At 38.1% G+C, this 19,901-nt stretch overlaps 1 protein-coding gene across 4 annotated transcripts in view; it reads right to left on the reverse strand.

Annotated features, from left to right (window-relative positions):
- The window catches only part of CDKAL1 (CDKAL1 threonylcarbamoyladenosine tRNA methylthiotransferase), a 223,303-nt gene that overhangs the window by 61,079 nt on the left and 142,323 nt on the right, over positions 1-19,901 (reverse strand). For all 4 annotated transcript variants that reach the window (XM_083449185.1, XM_083449184.1, XM_083449186.1 and 1 more), the window contains 2 exons: positions 14,481-14,647; positions 5,572-5,717 (listed from right to left, as the gene is read on the reverse strand). In XM_083449185.1, coding sequence (XP_083305311.1) covers positions 5,572-5,717; positions 14,481-14,647 — 313 coding nt within the window. The remainder of the gene's footprint in view (positions 1-5,571; positions 5,718-14,480; positions 14,648-19,901) is intronic.

The raw sequence follows: 19,901 nt of genomic DNA on the forward strand, positions 1-19,901 counted from the left end.
CTAATGGCTAACCGAGATAACACTTTTTCGGTCACTGCTCAATTGGCTGACTTAAGCAGTTGCCAGCAGTAGGTGTATGAATCAAGTCTGCTTGAGGACTGAAACATTGTGTGGGTGAAACTATCCTGTCACTTCATAAAGTTCCTGACCAAGGTTAACTGCCACATCTCTGGGGGGAAACCCAAAGCTTTTTCTTTTTTTTGAAGGACAGACATGTCCAGCAACAAGTTAACTTTTCTAGGAAAATGTGTTGTTGTTTTCGGCAGCCCTGTTTAGGGAAGCTTTTAATGTTTGATGTATTATAGTATTTTTTATTTTTTTTTGGAAGCCGCCCAGAGTGGCTGGGGTATAAATAATAAATTTATTAATAATAATAATAATAATAATAATAATAATAATAATAATAATAATTATTATTATTATTATTATTATTATTATTATTATTGCCAACTTTTCTAAATAAAAGAAAGTACTTTTTTATGCAGGCTGAAGATCATCAATCAGATACACTCAAGTTAAAATCATAGAGACGGATGCATGGCACGAGGCGGGCATCTTCACTGTACTCTTTTCAGCATCTGCTAAATATATTGTTGTTTAAGCAAGCCTATCCAGACATGCAGAAGTTGTCATGTGTTTAACCATGTGTTAAGCTTATTATTGATTTCAGGTTTCTTTAAACCTGTTTAAAAAACAGTTAAAAACAAATATTTAAGTTTTTTACTGACCATTTTACTGTTTTATTCTTTTTGTAAAGCACTTTTATTAGAATCAAAGGCGATATAACTGCTGTGAAATAAACAAACTAGCATTAAGCCTAACATTAATATTATAAACCTTATATATGATATTATCTTCTCCTCCTCCTCCTCATATTGTATGCATATGAGGGCCTGAAAATTTCATCAAGCATTTAAAATGATAATTCTACTGCTGCAAGTGTATGAGCTACCAGAAAAGCCGTATTTTAAAAATCCATTAAGAACCCTTCATTTGAAAAGCATTACGATCTATTGGATCAGTGATCTGTAAATGAAGAAGGATCAGCAAAAGGACTGTAATTAATCTGAAGGTGCTTGTCAAAAATTGCTTGTTAATATTACATGCTGATGATGAGCATTAGTAGAAAGCGAGCTGTGCAGCACTGCTGAGGAAATGCACTGTCTGAAAAACTGCACTTGCCAAAATTTAGATATACAAAACACAAGGGATATTGTGCACCCAAAAGCCTCGCATGATTATTTGTTACTATCTAAATTTCAATTGATGATGAGTTATATATTAATTCATTAAGAATGTATTTCATCCTGCTTTGCAGAAAGTGGGGCAGCTTCCAACTTCTACACGTTGTGAAGATATTTAAAATGTAATAAATTACAAAAATGCTCTGTGCCAGAATGGTCAAAGTACAACAAATGCTTCAATTCCATTCAATGGGAAGCCTAACGTCTATTTTGCTAGAGGCAGCTTAGCATAAGAGAACTATTCTGGGGAAACAAAGACATGAGTTTATTTATGGGCTGTCCACAAATAAATCCATTATGGGAGAACAGACATAGGTAAAGAGGTTTTAAGCTCTCTTTAAAATACGTATGTGGCAGTAGCATAATCAATAACTTAAATACTGATACATACTGCAGTCACTGGCTGACTACTCTGTTGCTGCCATCTCCTTCTCCTTGTTGGGGAACAAAGAGCCTGAGATGGGAGGATGTTGTGTTGTTTCCATCTTGGACCCTTGGCTGCAGGTTGCTCTGTCCCAGTAGGTTGAAGGAGATGGTGGTCTAGGAACAACGGGGCAGTTGAGCAAAGAGTGCAGGCACTGGAGACCTATTAGAATGGCCCATCCTAGAAGGATGTCTGAGTGTCCTTGGGTAGTTTTCACATTGCCATGTCTGGGGTTCCTGTTGGGTGTTTTAGCTATGTTGTGGAATTCAAAGATGAGGTGGGTGCTTCAATATAAGCAACTACGGTATCTTCCTGTGTAGGCTGCCTGGGCTGGAAGCTGGGGACACCGTGCTGCTGTGTTTCTGTATTTATCTCAATGGCATATTCCATAAGATGCCGCTTATTTTGGGGGGCCCACATGGCATTGGTTCACTATCTACATAAACTGATCAGTGAGGTCGTCCAGAAATTTAGTGTGTGGTTATCCAATATGCGGCCTACATCTGACTTTTATTTGATTCTGATGAGGTGGTAGACCAGCGTTTGAGATTCCTAATGTGTCAGATGAGAAGCAATATACTGAGACTCAGTTCAGGTAAGAAAGAAGTGCTGCTGGTCAGTTGTTCACCTGTCAGACTGATGGAATTCAATCTGTTCTGGATGGGGTTGGGCCCCCTGCTAAATGGGCAAAATACTGATACATTAAATTAAAAAGTGATTGGGCTTTTATGCAGAACCATGTACAGAAGCAGAAGTATGGCCAGCAGCACTATCTAGCTCCGAAATGAATACTTCATTCAAAGCTGTATCATCATTATTAAAAGGCCTAGTTGAGCAACACAAGGCAGTCAACTATAATGTTGAAACTCTGACAGCTAACAAAGTAATTAAAATCAGTTAAAAATATAAGATTTTCACCGCCATTCTTAAGTTACTTAAACTGATTTATGTCAGTGAAGTGAATACAAAAAAGTGACATTCAGATCTAGGATATTTTTTCAACTGTTACCAGATATTATATATTATAAAAACGGTGGATAAATGCAACATATAAATGCTCATTTAAATGCAACAGATAAATGCAGTTGCAGGAATGAGCAAATGATCAGTCCCCCAAAGCATTTTCACTCCACCGCATTCACAAATATTTCATACAAATTGTTTTTAGAGAAATGGGAACATGGAATTTAGATGTACTGTGGCAGCTTCTCCTGTTTCTCTGGTGTTATGTTCAATGCTACGATGCCCAACCTCAGCTCTTGATCATGACTCATGTGTATGTTTGCAGATAGGTTTTTGAATTTCACCATTACAGCCAGGTGGAGGAAGAAGAAAAAATGGTGGGACCACTGAACGGACCCATAGATATTCTATTAATACAACATATTAGTGCTAGAAACTGCAGGCGCCTGATGTAATGTTTTGCTTTTGCAATGTCTGTGATGAGATGTCTATATGGGAATAGCTCTACAGGAAGGTCATAGTTGGCTGACTCTAGGAGATGAGACACTACAAATAAAGACCTCCCTATATACAGTAGCAAAGAGAAATGAGTTTTACAGATGTGACCAGCTTCAAATATCCAAAATGTGCCCCTGCTCCCAGCAGACCTAGACTATATGTTGGAAATATTTTCTCATGCTGTCTGGCAACTCTTAGTTACTGGGTCCACTACATGAGGAGGTAGAATTTTAATACAATTTTAATAAAAATAATTATGTTAAAAAAGCTTGGATTTCAAACTTTTATCATTAAAAAAAAAAAAAAAAGCTAATGGAGAATTCCTTAAGTTGGACTGATATATACCCAATAACCAGCTGTCAAATTTGGATATTAAATAATTATATGCATATTTTGTGCTATGACTGCTCAATTGAATACATTTCTACATAAGCCAATGTCTGCGTGTGCTCAGCAGCTTTGCTGGGTTATTTGACAGCAAGATGCTATTGTAACAATAGCTGCCAACTTTCAACACTCCAAAGATTAATGAGTCAGCTTTAATCTTTGAATATATTCAGTTCCATACAAAGCAGTATAAATTAAAAATAATGGATACTTTGATGCTTTTTTTGAAGAAAATGCAATATTGCCAATCATACTGTAAAATTATAGTGGCAATAAATAAAATAACTGTCCCAATCAATCTAACAATGAATAAAATATTTTTTTAGACGTGATGTAATAAAACAAACTTTAGTATCACTCCTGGTCATTTGCTACGTGTAATCACATGGTAGAGTTCCACAGCCCATGTGGAAGTTTATTGGAGTAGTTACCTTAGAAAAGTTTTTTTTTTCTGCTTCAGAATCTATAGGTAAAGAAAAATGGGCTAAATTCAGTTGCTTGCATGAAGCCTTAAGCGGAGTCCTGAATTTGAAGTACCTGGGATCAATATGCTCAGTTTTAAGTGTCATTAGAGAAAATGTGGTTCTGGTTAATTGTTGGTGCAGAAATTAAGAGTTTTACAAATATCACTCCAACTGGAAGCGTTCAAAGCCATTTTTACATATGGTTTGGGGAATATTAAGATCTATTCATTCAGCTTTTCTGCAATCTCTATTTTCCTCCTTTAGCACATCTTTGACTCCCTTTTTGTTCAAAGGTCCAAGCATCGTCCAAGCCAATTATAGGTTTTAGAATGTATTTTTATGTCATGTGTGAATTAGATTGTATTAATACAAGTATATGCTTTGATGGAAAGTGGTTTAAAATATTTAAAATAAAAAATGCATATTTACTTTATTTCTATTCCATTGTTAACTCTAAGGAGCTTAGGACAACAGGTATCTAGGTTTTCACAGCTGGTCTACCATCCCACCCTTTCAAGGCTTGGGCGATTACATATTAATTACAACAGACCATTCTTGCCCAGACCATATTGTTCCTGCTCCCAGAGAAACAATTTACAACAATCCTACTTTTATCACTAAAGGCCAAATTATGAGTAGCCATTGGGAAAATGCAACTATTAAAGTTCCTAGAGCATGATCTCTGTCTTTTTTAACAGTAGTATGGTTTTTGGTGAAGATGGCTACTTCCTTTTCCAAAATCTGTTGCATCTTTAAAATCTTGAAAAGCTGAGAAATAATTTAGATCCCTACAAGCATTTTCAACTCTTTTCATACAACAATGCTAACTCGTTCAGTGACTTCTTCAGAAAAAAGAGAGGGACATACATATAGTCAACAGCACTATTCTATACAGATCTGCTCAGAATTCTCATTGTTAACAGTGCATACTTCCAGATAGGAAAGTAGCCTAAAATAATTATAAGTCAGACATTCCATAAAAGGACAATCAGTACAATTTTCGGTAAATAGTCTGTTCACAGTTCTCAATAACTAAATTGCTCATTTCATATTGCCTGCTGTAAATATTTCTTAGATAAGAACAGGATTCTGTTTGTTACAGCCAATGGAAAACGCTTTCAAATAGACTTCTACTGTTGTCAAAATAATTCATGCCATTATGGAAAAGGATTCCGAACTAGAGCCATAAATTGTAATAATTTGCTAAAGTTAATTCCTTGGATTAACACACAAAAGCCATCCTATCCCATACACAGTAAATATAAAAGCAACTTTAGAGAGTATTATCCTGTTATGTTATTGCAGCTTGCAGGTTTTTTTTGCACTCAGTGTCAACTATCCTGAAAAGATACATTGAAGAAGATTTCAATGAAATACATTCCAAAAAATCTATATATAGTTATTCAGGCGTAACTTGAAATAGATTAGAAGCCCACTGGATGAACCACATCAAAGCAACTGTTGGCACAGACAAATTCTGAAGATACAGAAGGATTATTTTCTTTTCTACCTTAATTGTGATGTTGCAGGTTAACTGCTGAAAACCAGGGTGGCAGGAGCTTTTGATTTTTTTATTATGCATTAGACTTACTTTTCTTTAAGGAAATCCACTACCCTTTTGAAGTCCGCCACACAGTATTCCCTCTTCATGTCCATGAGTACGCTATCAGAGGCACTTTGAACTGGTACATGAAGAAATGCATAGACTCTTGGATGGTTGAGAATTTTTGCCATTTCCTAGAAGATTAAAAATGAAAACAATAAGATTTTTACCACATCCTGATAGGCACAGCATTGCCTCCATTCATCACCAGCTTACAGAATGTAATATTAACCAGCATTACAACACACATTCGTGTGAGGATGCACTAGAGAACTCAACATTTTATTTATGATGAAATCACATGCATCTGCAATGGATCACCAATGAATACGTGAAACAAATTTACTGAAAAGCATCATGTCTGAGGTGGAGTAAAGGAATATGGAAGTTTCGAGGTGCTGCATTGTAAAGGCTCATCCCCCCCCCCCAAGTCAACACTTGATAACACAGTCATTAAGTATACGCATGTGTGAACTAGCCCTCCTCCAATTCTGTTACGCCGTCTGTTTTCACAATTTCCTGCTGGCAATTTCCACTTACCAAAATTGAGGCCTAGGTGAAGAACATGAATATCTCTTCATTCTATTGGAGTCATAATTTGACTTGCTATCTGCTGATATGAAGTTAGATTTGTCCTGAGAATTTCGTAAAATACAAAATAAAAATCCCAATTTCAAACTAAATTGGGTGGTTCAATTTTATTTTATTTTTTTACTACTCAGTTATTTTTCCTGATGCCTGGAAATATTCTCCTTTCTACCTGCCTAGTCTTTCTTGTACTTCTATAAATTATACTGTGAGACAGCAAAACACCTCAAAATTTCAGTGCTTCTGCAAGTCCATAAGCCAACTGAGGCAAGGCCCAAGCATGCATTATTTGCTTATTTGCATTTCTCTACCACCTCATAACATGACTTGTTTTGAATGACATATATCATGACCAGGATCCCCACAACTATTTTTACGTAGACAAGAGGCCTTTGAACATGCATTTCTCAGGCAGCAGATGGGTTATATCATGACAAACCATTGTTGAATTTGAAGGAACTTTCCAAAGCACTGGGCATCACCCAAGCCCTCAGAAGTTGCTAAGACAGCACTGGATGCTAACCAGCAAATGGAAAGTTGAAACACATAAGGACTTATGAGCACAGCCAACTGGGAGATTTTTCCTGTATCTAGTATGTTCCATTCAATACAATACAAGGTGTTAACAAATGAAGCCATGGAAGATGGTTTAGGACACAGAGAGTTACAGCCAACCAGGTCACTGTGTGAGCAGAACAGCTTCCATGAGTGTGGTGAAAGTCCTCTCCCTCTCACCTATATCCTACGTCATAAAATTAGTCCTAGCTTTATTACAATAAGCAGGTTATAAAACCTGGCACAGAACGAACATCTAAAGCTGAGAGTTCCCAATTTTATTTTTATTGGTCTTTTCAGAGACTGGAGGTGTCAAGTGAACCGCCACACACAAATATTGTAGTATTATTTTACTATATGACTTGCTGGGATACACCATAAAAAACCTTGCTGCAGAAAGTTTAACTGCTCTAAAAAATATATATATCCGGAAAAATAACTCTTCTTCCTCCTTCCATGTAATCTCATTTGTATTTACATCACCATGATAGATGCATCCTAAAGTCGAACAAAAGTAACTGATACATTTACTATCTTGTTCTTACACAAGTAATTTAATGTAATGTAAAAAGCCAAAAATAGATAGCAACACGTTTCGCGTAATTTTATGATGTTTTCTGGGATATGTTCTTATTAAGCTTCTTTTTTCCCTCATTCTCTCATTTAAAAATTATATACAAAATATGCATTCAAAAAACAAAAACAAAAACCTGATACTAATGAATCAAATTGTATTACTGCAGATTATTCAGATGATGTCGTAAAGCAGAAAAATGTGTCAGGTCATCTGTCAAGGAACACAAAAGATTTTATGCATTCAAGTCAAATGACAGATTTGTAATAGCAGAGGTGGTGGCTGATAGGACTTTAATTAGCCATCAGAATATAAATACCTCATATACTGATATCTCATTTGGTTATTAATGAATATACAAATATTAAAAGAAAAACTGTCGACAGTTAATTATGCAAGGTATACATTTGCTCTGTGTTAATAGCATTATCTTTTGGCCCTGGTGTCCTGAGCCAATAGCAATTATAAAGATATGCTGCTGCTGCCGCTACTTCTTCTTCTTCTTTTTTATTCTTTGTAAAACTGTATTTTTCAGTGATACTTACATTTGCTACCAAAAATCTACAGACTCAATTAATGTTGATCATCCTCCTGCTGCTAATCCATGAACAAAATTAGCCTTAGCTCCAAAGATTTGCCACAGGCAGATGGCATTTATAAGTGACTGACAGAGAACTTGACACCGAGCACAAGATTTACAAGTGGAAAAGTCTGCATTCAAATATCCCCCCCCCCCCACTATCTCTCATGGAATAATAGGAATTAAAGAGAACATTTGTGATGGATTTTAATTGCTGTAGGCTGCTTTGGGATCCAATTTTAGTTGAAAAGACAGAAAGAAATGCTAGGGCTGAATCAGGGTTGCATAAGTGGGACTCTACTCATGCAGCAGGGCTTTTCTGGTCCCCCTTCTCTCACAATCAACTACACATTCACAAACCTGTACCAGAGAACCGAGGAACTCTCTTGAACGGCATGGGATGTGTGCTCTGCTTGTGCAAACTGCCTAAGCCCTACTGGGACAGTTCAGTTGGTAGAGCATGAGACTCATAAACTCAGGATCGTGGGTTCAAGACCTACGCTGGGCAAAAGACTCCTGCATTGCAGAAGGTTGGACTAGATGACACTCGTGGTCACTTCCAACTCTACAGTTCTATGGTCCTACTGCTGTTCATTCCCCACCACCACCAGTACCACATCTCACATTGTACTGGAGGGTTCCCTAACTCTCAGGGGTTGCTGGGAACTGTAACAGGGAAGAGGGGATAGGACCCCACCCCCTGTCCACTGTACAAGCAGAATTCTGCTCATGCAAAACCTGAATTTGTACCATGCTAAACTATTGTATGATAAGAACAACCACCTTGCAATCTAAGAAGAGAGTTCAAAGAACCTACAAATCCACTTCTGCTCCAAAAGGCATGGGAATTGTAAATTAAAGCACCACCCTTAACTTGCCCACCATGAAAGCAGTAAAGAGGCTGACAGTCTTAGATATGTGTTCGCTTACAACTAAGCTGCCATGCATACACACTATGCCTTGATCTTTCAGCAACAGTAAAGCTGGCACTGCATAAAAATTTAATAAGAATTTTCTTACATACTGAAATTCCCATTGGAAAGAACGGATGCAACAGCAACCTCCATTTGGAAAGAAATCCTATTGCTGGTCACAGATCAAATGAAGCGACTCTGGGAGAATACAGAGGAGCAGCATCTTTGGGACTGGCAGGGGTGCAAGATGGCGTGGAAAGGGGAAGGCACCACAGAGAATGGGGGTGGTGGGTGAATGACAGGAGAATATAGGGACTGGGTACAATGGCCAAGAAATAGGTGGAATGATAGGACTATGGTTCTATCCATCAGTCAGTAAAAGAGAACCTGCTCTGTTTTTGGCTTCCTTTTTCCCTCCCCACTCCCTTTTCCTTTAGTATTGCATTTGTTAAAATGTGAGGCTCCATCAAGGCCTGTCTCTCTGCATGTAGTAAAGTAGCATGTCTGTCATGTGAATTATCCAAGGGAAGCAAGGTTTGTTTTTTGATGAAGGAGAATTCAAGCATGAAGTTCCCCCACTTGGTACTGTCTAGAAATGACTGTGTTTTGGGGTATTTCCAAACATGGTAGCTTCATGAACATGGCTAAGATGAAAATCAGGAAAGACTATAGGGCTTGCTAAATAACACTAAGGAATGGTTAACTGATAGCACAGAAATAATACAATTGTGATGAAATCAACTCAACACATTTCTCAAAGGTGGCAAATTCTGTTAACACTGCGAAATATATTTCTATCACTCGCTAAATACATTTCACATCTTCTAAACAACTTCACAGTGTGGAATATTGAAGTATTTATTGTGTTATAAGAGAGAGAGAGAGAGAGAGAGAGAGAGAGAGAGGAGAAAATTAGTGGTTGTACAACAATACGTTTTTAAGTGTTGTGTCAGAGCATGTCTGGAGAAGTGAAAGAGCAAAGAAATGCTATTGTAACTTGCTGTACCATTGGCATTTTGTGGGCATTCAAATGAAGGGGAGAGGAGAAGCACCATACAGGACTCGACTCTACGGCTGGTGTATCACTGAAACATCCTGAATTAATAATGATGATAAAATCCACAGATGGCATATGGTGGGGTTCAAACTAGACTCAGTCTGACAGGTAACATGGAAGGCTATGCATCTCATCTCATCTTGTGAAATTAAGCATTTAAATGGCACTAGCAGATGTGAGCGGCCTTTAAATTTACCTATATACCTTCACACTCAAACACAAGGTGCAGTACAGACAGGAAAATTGTGAAAATGTTTAAAAAGGCTCATGTCAACTGATTTCTGAAGCAACACCAAAGCAAGCAGCATTTAGAGCCAGATTTATCAACAGCATAATTTCACTACTGTAGTTTACTTGCTACTTACACTGACACACATGGGCCTTAGAAGTGTTTACCACACAAGCATACATACAGCAGAATATCCAAAACTTCAACTCAGAAAAAAACCCATAGAAGAAACTCATATACAAGCCCCGTGTTCAAATTCTGGCACTCTTTGGCTCACTAATTCTGATCCTGACAATGAAGCCTCTATATAATGAAGGGAGACAATCTCCACATGGTCTCTCCCACAGCTCAGTGGAAAGAGCCCTCTGATCTGCAGATTAGTGGAGATGATTTCTCTGTAACTACTCTCATATCTCAGCTGGAAAAACCCTCCTCCAGCTCCTGATGGAGATGATGTCACTGCAGTGCTCCACAAGCACTTATTATACTGCTCATCAAGTCAGAAAGCTGCAGACAATCAAGGTGGAAGGCAAAAGCTACACAGCGGATACCAATTTATTTATTTTTAAATTGCCACTTTAGTTTTTCTAAATGTTGCTCTCTGTCCATTCTCCGTTGCTGGTTCTAATAGCCTTGGCTTTCACCAATGTTGGCCATCGATGCGATCTCTCAAGATCATTTCTGAGAACAAATGAAGTGCACCAGCTGTTCTTGAATGATTGTGAGTGGCAAGTATTGGTGTGAAGCAACAGGAAACGATGGAGATGCATGTTAACAAGAGCTGTGGAAGCATTCTTACCAAGGAAGTTGCAGGCAACTTTTAGAGAACAAAGCTTTTATTTAGTAGGCCCAAGAAATTTAGGTTCTAGCCCTGCCTTCAAGTACCATGTGTCCATTAACTGACCTAGATGAAATGTAAAGCCATGAAAATCATGCTGACTTTTCTTCAGTTCATAAAACTAAATCATGCTAAAAAGAACAAATTTAAAATACTCCATATTGTGGCTATACAATAGGAATAAGCTGCCTACTGTATCCTGCAATCTGAGCTAAGCTTTGCCTTGAGGATTTCTTGCAAGACCTTAGACTGAGCTATTTAACAGCTCAGATATAGGAAAGCTCATCTTCAATACTTCGCAAAGAATTCGAGGTCTTGAAAAGCATTTTGCTTTGATGTAACACCTCAGGTTCTGCAGGGCTTACTTTGTTCTAAAGGGGCTTCTCTAGTAAAATCAAAGTGCTCTAAATCACGTTTTCTGAACTTTGTAAACATGCTCAGCCTTCTGTAAATGAATTAGAAAATGCTATGCAAACTGAACACTAACTCAGTAAAAGCTCAAGCTATGCAGTCTACAGGTTCTCTTTCATACAACAAACTCAGTTCCTGGTAGCTTTAATTCCGAAGAAAACTGTTTTGGGCAATTCCAGGCAGATTACTGTTCTGAACAAGTTTGTCTCCATATTAGAGTTCAAAGCAAAACAGAATGAACTAAACTTTAAAAATACAGGGAGTTTCCTATTCAAATTCCTCATTGGCAAGAACTGAAGAACAAACTGACATTATCTCTCTGCATGCTGTCGGAAGCAAACTGTGAAATGCAGTATTTACCCCCAGAAGTACAGTGTCATCTAGAAGTAGATGACTTTAAAGAAGTAGATGAATTTGAAATATACATGACAAAGAAGTAAGATCCTGTTCACGTGTTGCTTTCCAGAAAGGAAACATGACACATGATGGATACAATCTTATGTTTTTACCACTATGAGGACAAAACAACAACCTCGGTTGTGAAACGTAATCTGTTCTGGAAGCCCCCTTGGCTTCCGAAACATTCGGCAACCGAAGTGTGGCTTCTGATTGGTTGCAAGAACTTCTTGCACTCAAGTGGAAGCCACGTTGGATGTTCGGCTTCCGAAAAACGTTCAAAAACCAGAGCATTTACTTCGGTGTTTTTGGTGTTCGGGAGCCGAAACGTTCGAAAATGGAGCCGTTCGACAACCAAGCTTTGACTGTATCAGGATGTACTGCATTAACACAAATACCATACAGCCCACTTCTAGTTTACATTTTCCTCATGGAAAGGGGTGGGCACATGCTTGTGACACAGGTTGGGTTTTCTCTGAAGAAAACCGTTATTGAAGTTGCCCTTAACCCACTTGCGACACAAAATTCTGTGAAAGTATGAGCTCCTTTGACAATGTTATTTCATAAAAACATACTAGCGTACAAATTCTGTTCATAATCTGATAGACAAAAGAATTCTAAAATAATTTTGAGATAATCATCTATGAAGGCAGACTGTTATAACTTCCCATCCGAGCCAGAATCTGCTGTTAGTTATTTTGGACCCTATCATCACAGCATGCAATTAATGTCAAGAATTCACTCCATTGCTTTATATATTTATCATCACCCAGGCACCTCTTTCTTATCACCACCACTTGAAACAAAAGCAAAGGTTGTTCTGGTTAAGAAAGACGATTTCAGAAGTAGTCACCACCCCTCCAACTCTCACTCCCTCTAATCCTGTACACAATGCACACTGCTGAGGAATTTATAATTTCAACTGGCCCTAAAGGCCAGATGGGGAAGGCATCTGTGATCACTAGCAAGCACTACTCCCCAGACTGGAAGAAAATAAGCAGACTAAATCACATGGCAGTAAAAAAAAATAACCCCAAAATGATGTGGTAGAATTATCAAAAATATTTGGAAGCTTTTACACAAATTCACTGATCAAACCTGCATGGTGCTTGAAATAAACATAATAATGTGCTGTTGAGCAGCCATGGAGAACCTGTGACCATCTAGATGCTGTTAGACGACAACTCCAATCCCCCTGACCACTGAATCAAACCATAATTATTATTGATGGTAGGTTTAAGATGATCCTACTGCCAGAAGCAGAAGTCAAAAGATCAGAGTGCTGCAGCCAGAGTTCTCAAGCCTTAAAATAAAATCATAATAAAAAAATCCTTCAGCTCTTACCAGAAAGAGAGATAATCTGCAGTTAACTTTAAACAGTATGGGATGGTGGGGTGGGGTGGCAGCTCTCACCTGACCTCCAGTTGCCCATGTTTATGTGGCATACTGGGATGGAGGGGGACAAGATGGCAGTGAGCTTGGTGTGAAGCAAATGCATTATGGGAGTGCTGGATTAGCTCTCACTCCTGCCTTGCTGCTCCCGCCCTATGTACTTATATGCAGCAGTGATGCAGGTGACTACAGTTCAGGCCACCACCCCACTGACCTGTCTGATAATGGCTTTAGAAGTGGCCAGTCTCTTTGGCTATGAGCTATGTTCCAATCAATCAATCAATCAATCAATCAATCAATCAATGCTGTTTGGACTATTGGCACTATGTTAAAAAATCAAGGAGACGTTTTGTACTCCACCCCACTTTTACTTTTCTCTCTGTTGTCATTATTTTATTGTTTTTGTAGTTTGCTGTTTTAATTATGTTTTATAATATGTATTTAAAACATTTTAAATTTGCAAGGTGTCCTGTGACTGCTTGGTTAAAGCCAGTAGAGAAATTCCAAAATAGTAAAAATAAAATAAATACAGCATTATCTGTACGAACACCAAACCAAATATTTCACTATATTTATAAAAGTGCAAAAAAAGCCTCTTAAACCTTTAAAAAATATTGCTTGAGATCTAAAGGTTCAAAAACAAAGGGCTAAAGTCCACATATGGTGCTGCTACTGTATGACACAGAATTAAATTATGCTAACTAATTCTGATAAGCACCTCCAAGCATCTTACACCCACACAAAAACCCTTAGTAATTATTTTTTTGTGGGGGGTTAAAATAGCATAGATAAAGAAAAAGCAAAATATTCTAAGGTATGTTCTTGCTCATGATAACTCATACAAAGTCAACATTAGCGCAGGTTACTACATGTCTTTTAAATCCCAATGAATAGTTCACAATAACTGTAGACTATTCAGAACTGCAGAGTATAGATCTTAACCAAGGAGTCTAATCCTGGATGCTTAGGTCTAATTCTTTAAAAAAACATATGGGAGAGATAGCTTTGATCTGCTTGTACACGGCAAGAATGCTACCTCTGCAAAGCAAGGAGTGTGTGAGTCAAAGTTTGATTACGAAATGTATTTTATCTTTCATGTAGTATATATTGCTTGATAATTTGCTGGTGAATGGCTACTTCCATAGGGGTCCACATTTAAAATTTGCAGTTTAATTTCTGTGCATTTACACTAGACAAATTGACTCCTGATGTTATCCTGCCTTGGGTTTAATGAAGTAAATTTGGTCATGACATAATCCCAGTTTTGGCTACAGATTATACTTGTCGCTGTAAAACTTTATTTCACACAGGGTGCAAAATCAGCTTGTTCAGTCACCACAGTGATTCCCCTTTTGAAAGTTACCTCCAGATGCTCTAAAATATAGGGAGGGTTTGTCATGCCAAGTCTTAGCATTGCTCCTTCAGGGATTACTTCAACCAGCTTCCATAGGAGAGTAGGGAGGTCTGTGCCAATGTCTCTTCCATAAGCCCCTGTGTCTTCACTGGTCAGCCATATCTCGCATACCCCTTCTGTCAATAAGAGAAAGAGAAAGATAATTAACAAATCTGCTTTTGAGCTTGTTATTTTATCATACAGCTGCTCACTCTTTTTAATGCACTATTTCATAAACTAAACTATTATGCCGCCAGTCTGGTTATTCAATTGCAAAGAAAGAGAGGTATATCCCTTGGGTAGTAGTGGATTACTGAGTTCATTTTATGAGCATCAGAGTGCTACAACAATGCTGTAAATTATTGCTTTGGAGTGATTAACATTCACAGCCAGTGACTAATGTGAGACGCCTTTTTAATGCAACTCAGACAGGAGTAAGATTGCACTTCCATCACTAAGACTTTCTGGCTTATTAAACCATGAGCAAGTACTATATAGTGCTGGTCAAACTGCTAACAGTTAGCTGACTTACGGCCTAGTTAACAGCCTGTAAAAGGCAAAGTAGCTAAGTCTCAAACAGGCCAAACTGCTGACTATACTGATCATCCCTTATAGGGAAGCAACTGTTACAAACCAAAACCTTTACATGGTATTTACAAGGCTATATTAAACTTGACTACTTTAAAAACAACAACCAACCAGTCAGAATGATATGGAGAAATATTCACCTCAAGAAAATGCTTCTTCAAGCAGCTCATGTATGACTGAGGTTGCAGGAAATCATATTATTTTACTTGCAGCTTAAAAGAATATGATTCTTGAACATAAGTTATTTACCGTATTTTTTGCTCTATAAGACTCACTTTTTCCCTCCTAAAAAGTAAGGGGGGATGTGTGTGCGTCTTATGGAGCGAACACAGGCTGTGTAGCTATCCCAGAAGCCAGAACAGCAAGAGGGATTGCTGCTTTCACTGCGCAGCGATCCCTCTTGCTGTTCTGGCTTCTGAGATTCAGAATATTTCTTTTCTTGTTTTCCTCCTCCAAAAACTAGGTGCGTCTTGTGGTCTGGTGCGTCTTATAGAGCGAAAAATACGGTACATCTTCCCTTACAAGAAATACTGTTAGACTGCAAGCTTATTTTAGTTATAAAACTCTGTAAACCACCACGTAGAATGAGCAGTGGAAAAAAGGCCCCCATTGAGGTCACCATGTTATTTAAGAAGAAATCCTAAATATGGAAAGCCAGAATAATTTACACCATCTTAAATTAAACCAGCATAAAGTATGCCATATCCGAACTCTGTCCAGGAGCAAGTCTACTGTTGGCTGAGCCATCCTAAGCCTGGCAGAGGGAAGACAAGCCTTTAAAATAGAGTTTGACTTCACCTTTTTTGCCAGAGTGCATTCTGCCATGTTGCTAGGTTACATGACTGAGCTGATTGGAGTTAGGATCCAGCGTTAAGTCCTGCCCCACTATGCTCATTTTTCAGGGCTTATGCCAGTGTCAGTTCTGCCAGTCTCAGCTGAGTGGGATGACTGAGTTAGACCAGTGTCTCTCTGGCTGAGCTAGAGCTGGGGGCTTATACCAGCATAGCCCAGCTGAGCTGGGAAAATGCTGGCACTTGTTCCTGGCTTCATAAACTATAGGAAAGACTGTCCAAACCCTGGCATGATGTCAGTCCATTTTAATCAATGGAAAATCTCACTTTCCATTTTAATCAATAATGTTGTCACATAAACTATATGAGAGGAAGCACATACATCAAACACCAGTTAAACAAACAATACGAAAATATTTCATAAAGCAAATCACATAAACAGGACATTAACTACTATTTTCCAGTTGCAAGTGTTCATCAAAACAATGTGCAGGCTTTAAAAATGAAGAGTAATCTTCATTATAAATTTCCCAGTCAAATGGTTTCACATTTTTGACCTGTGAAGAGGGTTTCTGGAATGCTGCCTTGCTGGTGCCAGATGAGTGTAAAGAAATAGTCACCATGAATAGGAATGAAAACAATATTCACATGGAAAAGAACAGCTTTCTCTGAAATCTGCATAGGTGGGGATCATTAGCCCCCTGGTGGGCTGAAAATTAAATCGTATAAAGAGGAAGCAGCTGCAACAGTAAATTAGCAACAACAGGAATAACTGTCTTTACTGCTCTACCATCAGGGCGTTAAATAACAGGGAAAGTCTATTATTCATCCAAGCACAAATACAAACTTCTAAAGAATCTCTGCTTTACCCAGCCTGTTTTTATATCAAAAACATTAGTTCAATTCATACATCACAGCAAACAATGTAAAGGAAGTTCAACTATGATTTAGTGCAGAAGTGGCCAAGCTGTGGCCCTCTGGATGTCCTAGGCTTCCATTTCGCATCACCCTGGATCACTGGCTATGATAGCTAGGGCTGATGGGAGTTGGAAGACTACAGGTACTGCACATCTGGCATAGTACAATATGGAAACAGGCCAGCAATGGTTTGATGTGGGTTGTGTACACCCTGGTGTGTGCTAAGTATTTTTTGTTGTGATATAAAAATCAACAAACCAAATCATAACATTATATAACTGTATCAACAGCAAAATGTTACAATTTGAAAGTAATTAGTAATAAAGGAACATACCACAGTATTTGGGGGAAATCTATAGTCTGTTGGCTTGTCTATGTATGCAAGAAAATTGTGACACACTAAAAAAACTACTTCTTCCTAGGTTTAACTTCTGCCTTCCTTATCTACTGACTCAGTATGAGTGTAATCACTATTTCACAGGCACCATTTCCTGGGTTATTATTCCTAAAGGATTTTTCAGGGGATTTCCAGCATCATGCCACACAGATTTCATAAGGTATCAACAGACTCAACAGAAAGTCTGTAGATGTAGGCTGGTCTCTCTCCTTTCAAAATTTATCACCAATAATTTGGAATTCAAACACCAATAATTTGGGGGTCAAAACTGCCTTGGTCCCTAGCAGTCGGCACCTATGGTACTGACTGAAATATTAATCTGTAGATGTTTTCCTATATTTTTACTTAGTCTTCTACATCCACAGTCTCTCCTTCCCAGGCTATGGGATACAACGGAATGTCTTCATTTTTAAAAAAATACAAGAGCAGTTCCTAGTAAAACTAATGCCTTTCCATTTCTCATGGGTCATACTAATGTCCAGAAAATACAGATTCTTGATCTGAAGCCATTCTCATTCTTACATTACATTACAACTTGTGACAGAGACACTGGTACTGCACTCTGGGAAAAGTTGGTAATTTCTGAGCACAGAATTTCTATTCCATTTCTTCTGATAAGCTAATAAATACATATCAGTATTAATGTGTCTAAATAGATGCTAATGGAACAAATGTAGAAACCGAAAAAAATCATTGTCAAAGCCCACAGCTAATCTGTGAAGTTGCAATTGTAATGGCTAAAGTACACCAAAAAGCATTGACCTGTCCCTTGAAACTTTCATATGAGCATTTGAAATGGTAACAGGCTGGATTCTACTGCAGAGTGGTTTGCTGCATGATGTTACTTTGGGTGAAACCTAGCTCTGACCTTCACCCTCACCCTCATATTCTTATCAATAATTGCCCAGCCACTTTGCCCTTCCTTTTCCAGCAGAGAATTATTTTGGCAGCCTGCCATGTTCTCCAGAACACAGAACTCTCCCCCACCATACCAAACACGTTTTAAAGAAGACCATCTGCCAAGGATAAGCCTGATTTTGAAGTGTTTGTCAAAAATTGCCTGCAGTCTCAAGGATAATTAATCCAAAATTGCCATTCCTGCTCATGCCCATAGAATTCATCAGTGACACAACATTAGCTCTAAGAAGAAGGAAAAGGCAGATATAGACTGGAAAGCTTATGAAATCAAATCCAACTAACAGAAGCTCATTGTTAAGGTTAATCTTACCCCACCTAAATTATTTGGCTTTCAATTAAGTGCATACTCCTAAACTAAAACATAATAATTAAGCAGGTCCTATTTTAGGAATTTAACAAAATTTGGCAAATGTTTCAGATCTAAAGCGTGGAAGCTGCTAATTTTCCAAAAGCAGAAACTTGCTGCATAATTTCTAATAATAAAATAAACACAGCATGCTCACTTAAAAAAAAAAGACAAGATGAAGAAGGGCTGGAGGAGCAATTTTATTTTTCTGTTTCATAGTGGTCTATCCCTTCAGCCCAAACAGTGTCTTAAAATAGATTTTAAAAAACATAAACAAAGTGCAAAATGGGGGTGCAGTGGGGGACAGAAGGACATTTCTGATCACTTCCTTCTGACACACCTGTTATGGTCGCATTTAATTTCGTGCAATCAACATAACATGCATGAATAAAATCATATTGCATTTCCCTTTAAAGCTATGCACATGTAGGAATATTACACCTTTCCAAGATAATTACACTGTTCTCTGTGCAGTTAAGAGGCTGATTTGCATTCCTTTCCTTTGGATTCAACCAGGCACAGCATTTTCCTACTTTAGATCATTTTAAAAAATTCATTCTGAAACTTATTTCTCCCCATCAAACTCAGAAACCTGGTCCATCAAGTAGGATGCTAATTCCTAAGAGATTAGTCTGAATACTGAGCTCACTGTGGACCTACAATCTGAATTACAAAATTCTTTTTCTCCTCCCTCTGAAGTGGGGTAGTAAGACTGACTCAGTCCCAAATGGGACCCTCCTTGCCTCACGCTTCATTAAAATGTCTATCCATAAAAAATAAACTAAAATCCTAAACTGTAGACGCAGGGAGACCAACGTTTAGCTGGGTTGAGGGTACACCCTCTTTCACTTTGCATTTAGGAGAAATGAATACATAGCTTGGCTCTCTCCACAACTATATTAAACACATTATTAATAAATGGTGGCATATTGCTTTTCTTGGCATCAGAGGAATAAGACATGATGGATCCAGAGGACAACTATTTGAAGCAAAGCAGATCAGTGCCAAGAGACTGATAGTTGGACAGATGAGTCAGAGAAGATGGGCAAGCATACAAAGGGAAGAATGGACAGGACTTGAGAATGAGAAGAAGCAGAGATCTGGCCAAAACAAAGGAAGGTTGGACAGGTGTGGACAAAATGGCTTATTATGTTTCAACTTAATAAGCAGAGATAAACAAGCCAATTGCCCATGAATACAGCCCCTACACTGCTTTCAGTAAATGCTTTCATCAAGCCATGAAGTTGCTAATTAACCATAGTTTCTCCTTTTGTCCACAATGGAAAACAATGATCACCAGGATCAGAAGATGCCAGAATATTAAACAAACTTCAAATGGTGATTAACATCCTGGTTTTTTCATGGTTTCCTAGACACTTCCTGGTTTGATTGCTAGTGCCATAAAGAGAGGGGCAAAGGGGCTGCATACCGCA

This window comes from Podarcis tiliguerta (assembly GCF_965153285.1).
Source record: "Podarcis tiliguerta genome assembly, chromosome: 7".
NCBI classification, from domain to species: Eukaryota; Metazoa; Chordata; class Lepidosauria; order Squamata; family Lacertidae; genus Podarcis; species Podarcis tiliguerta.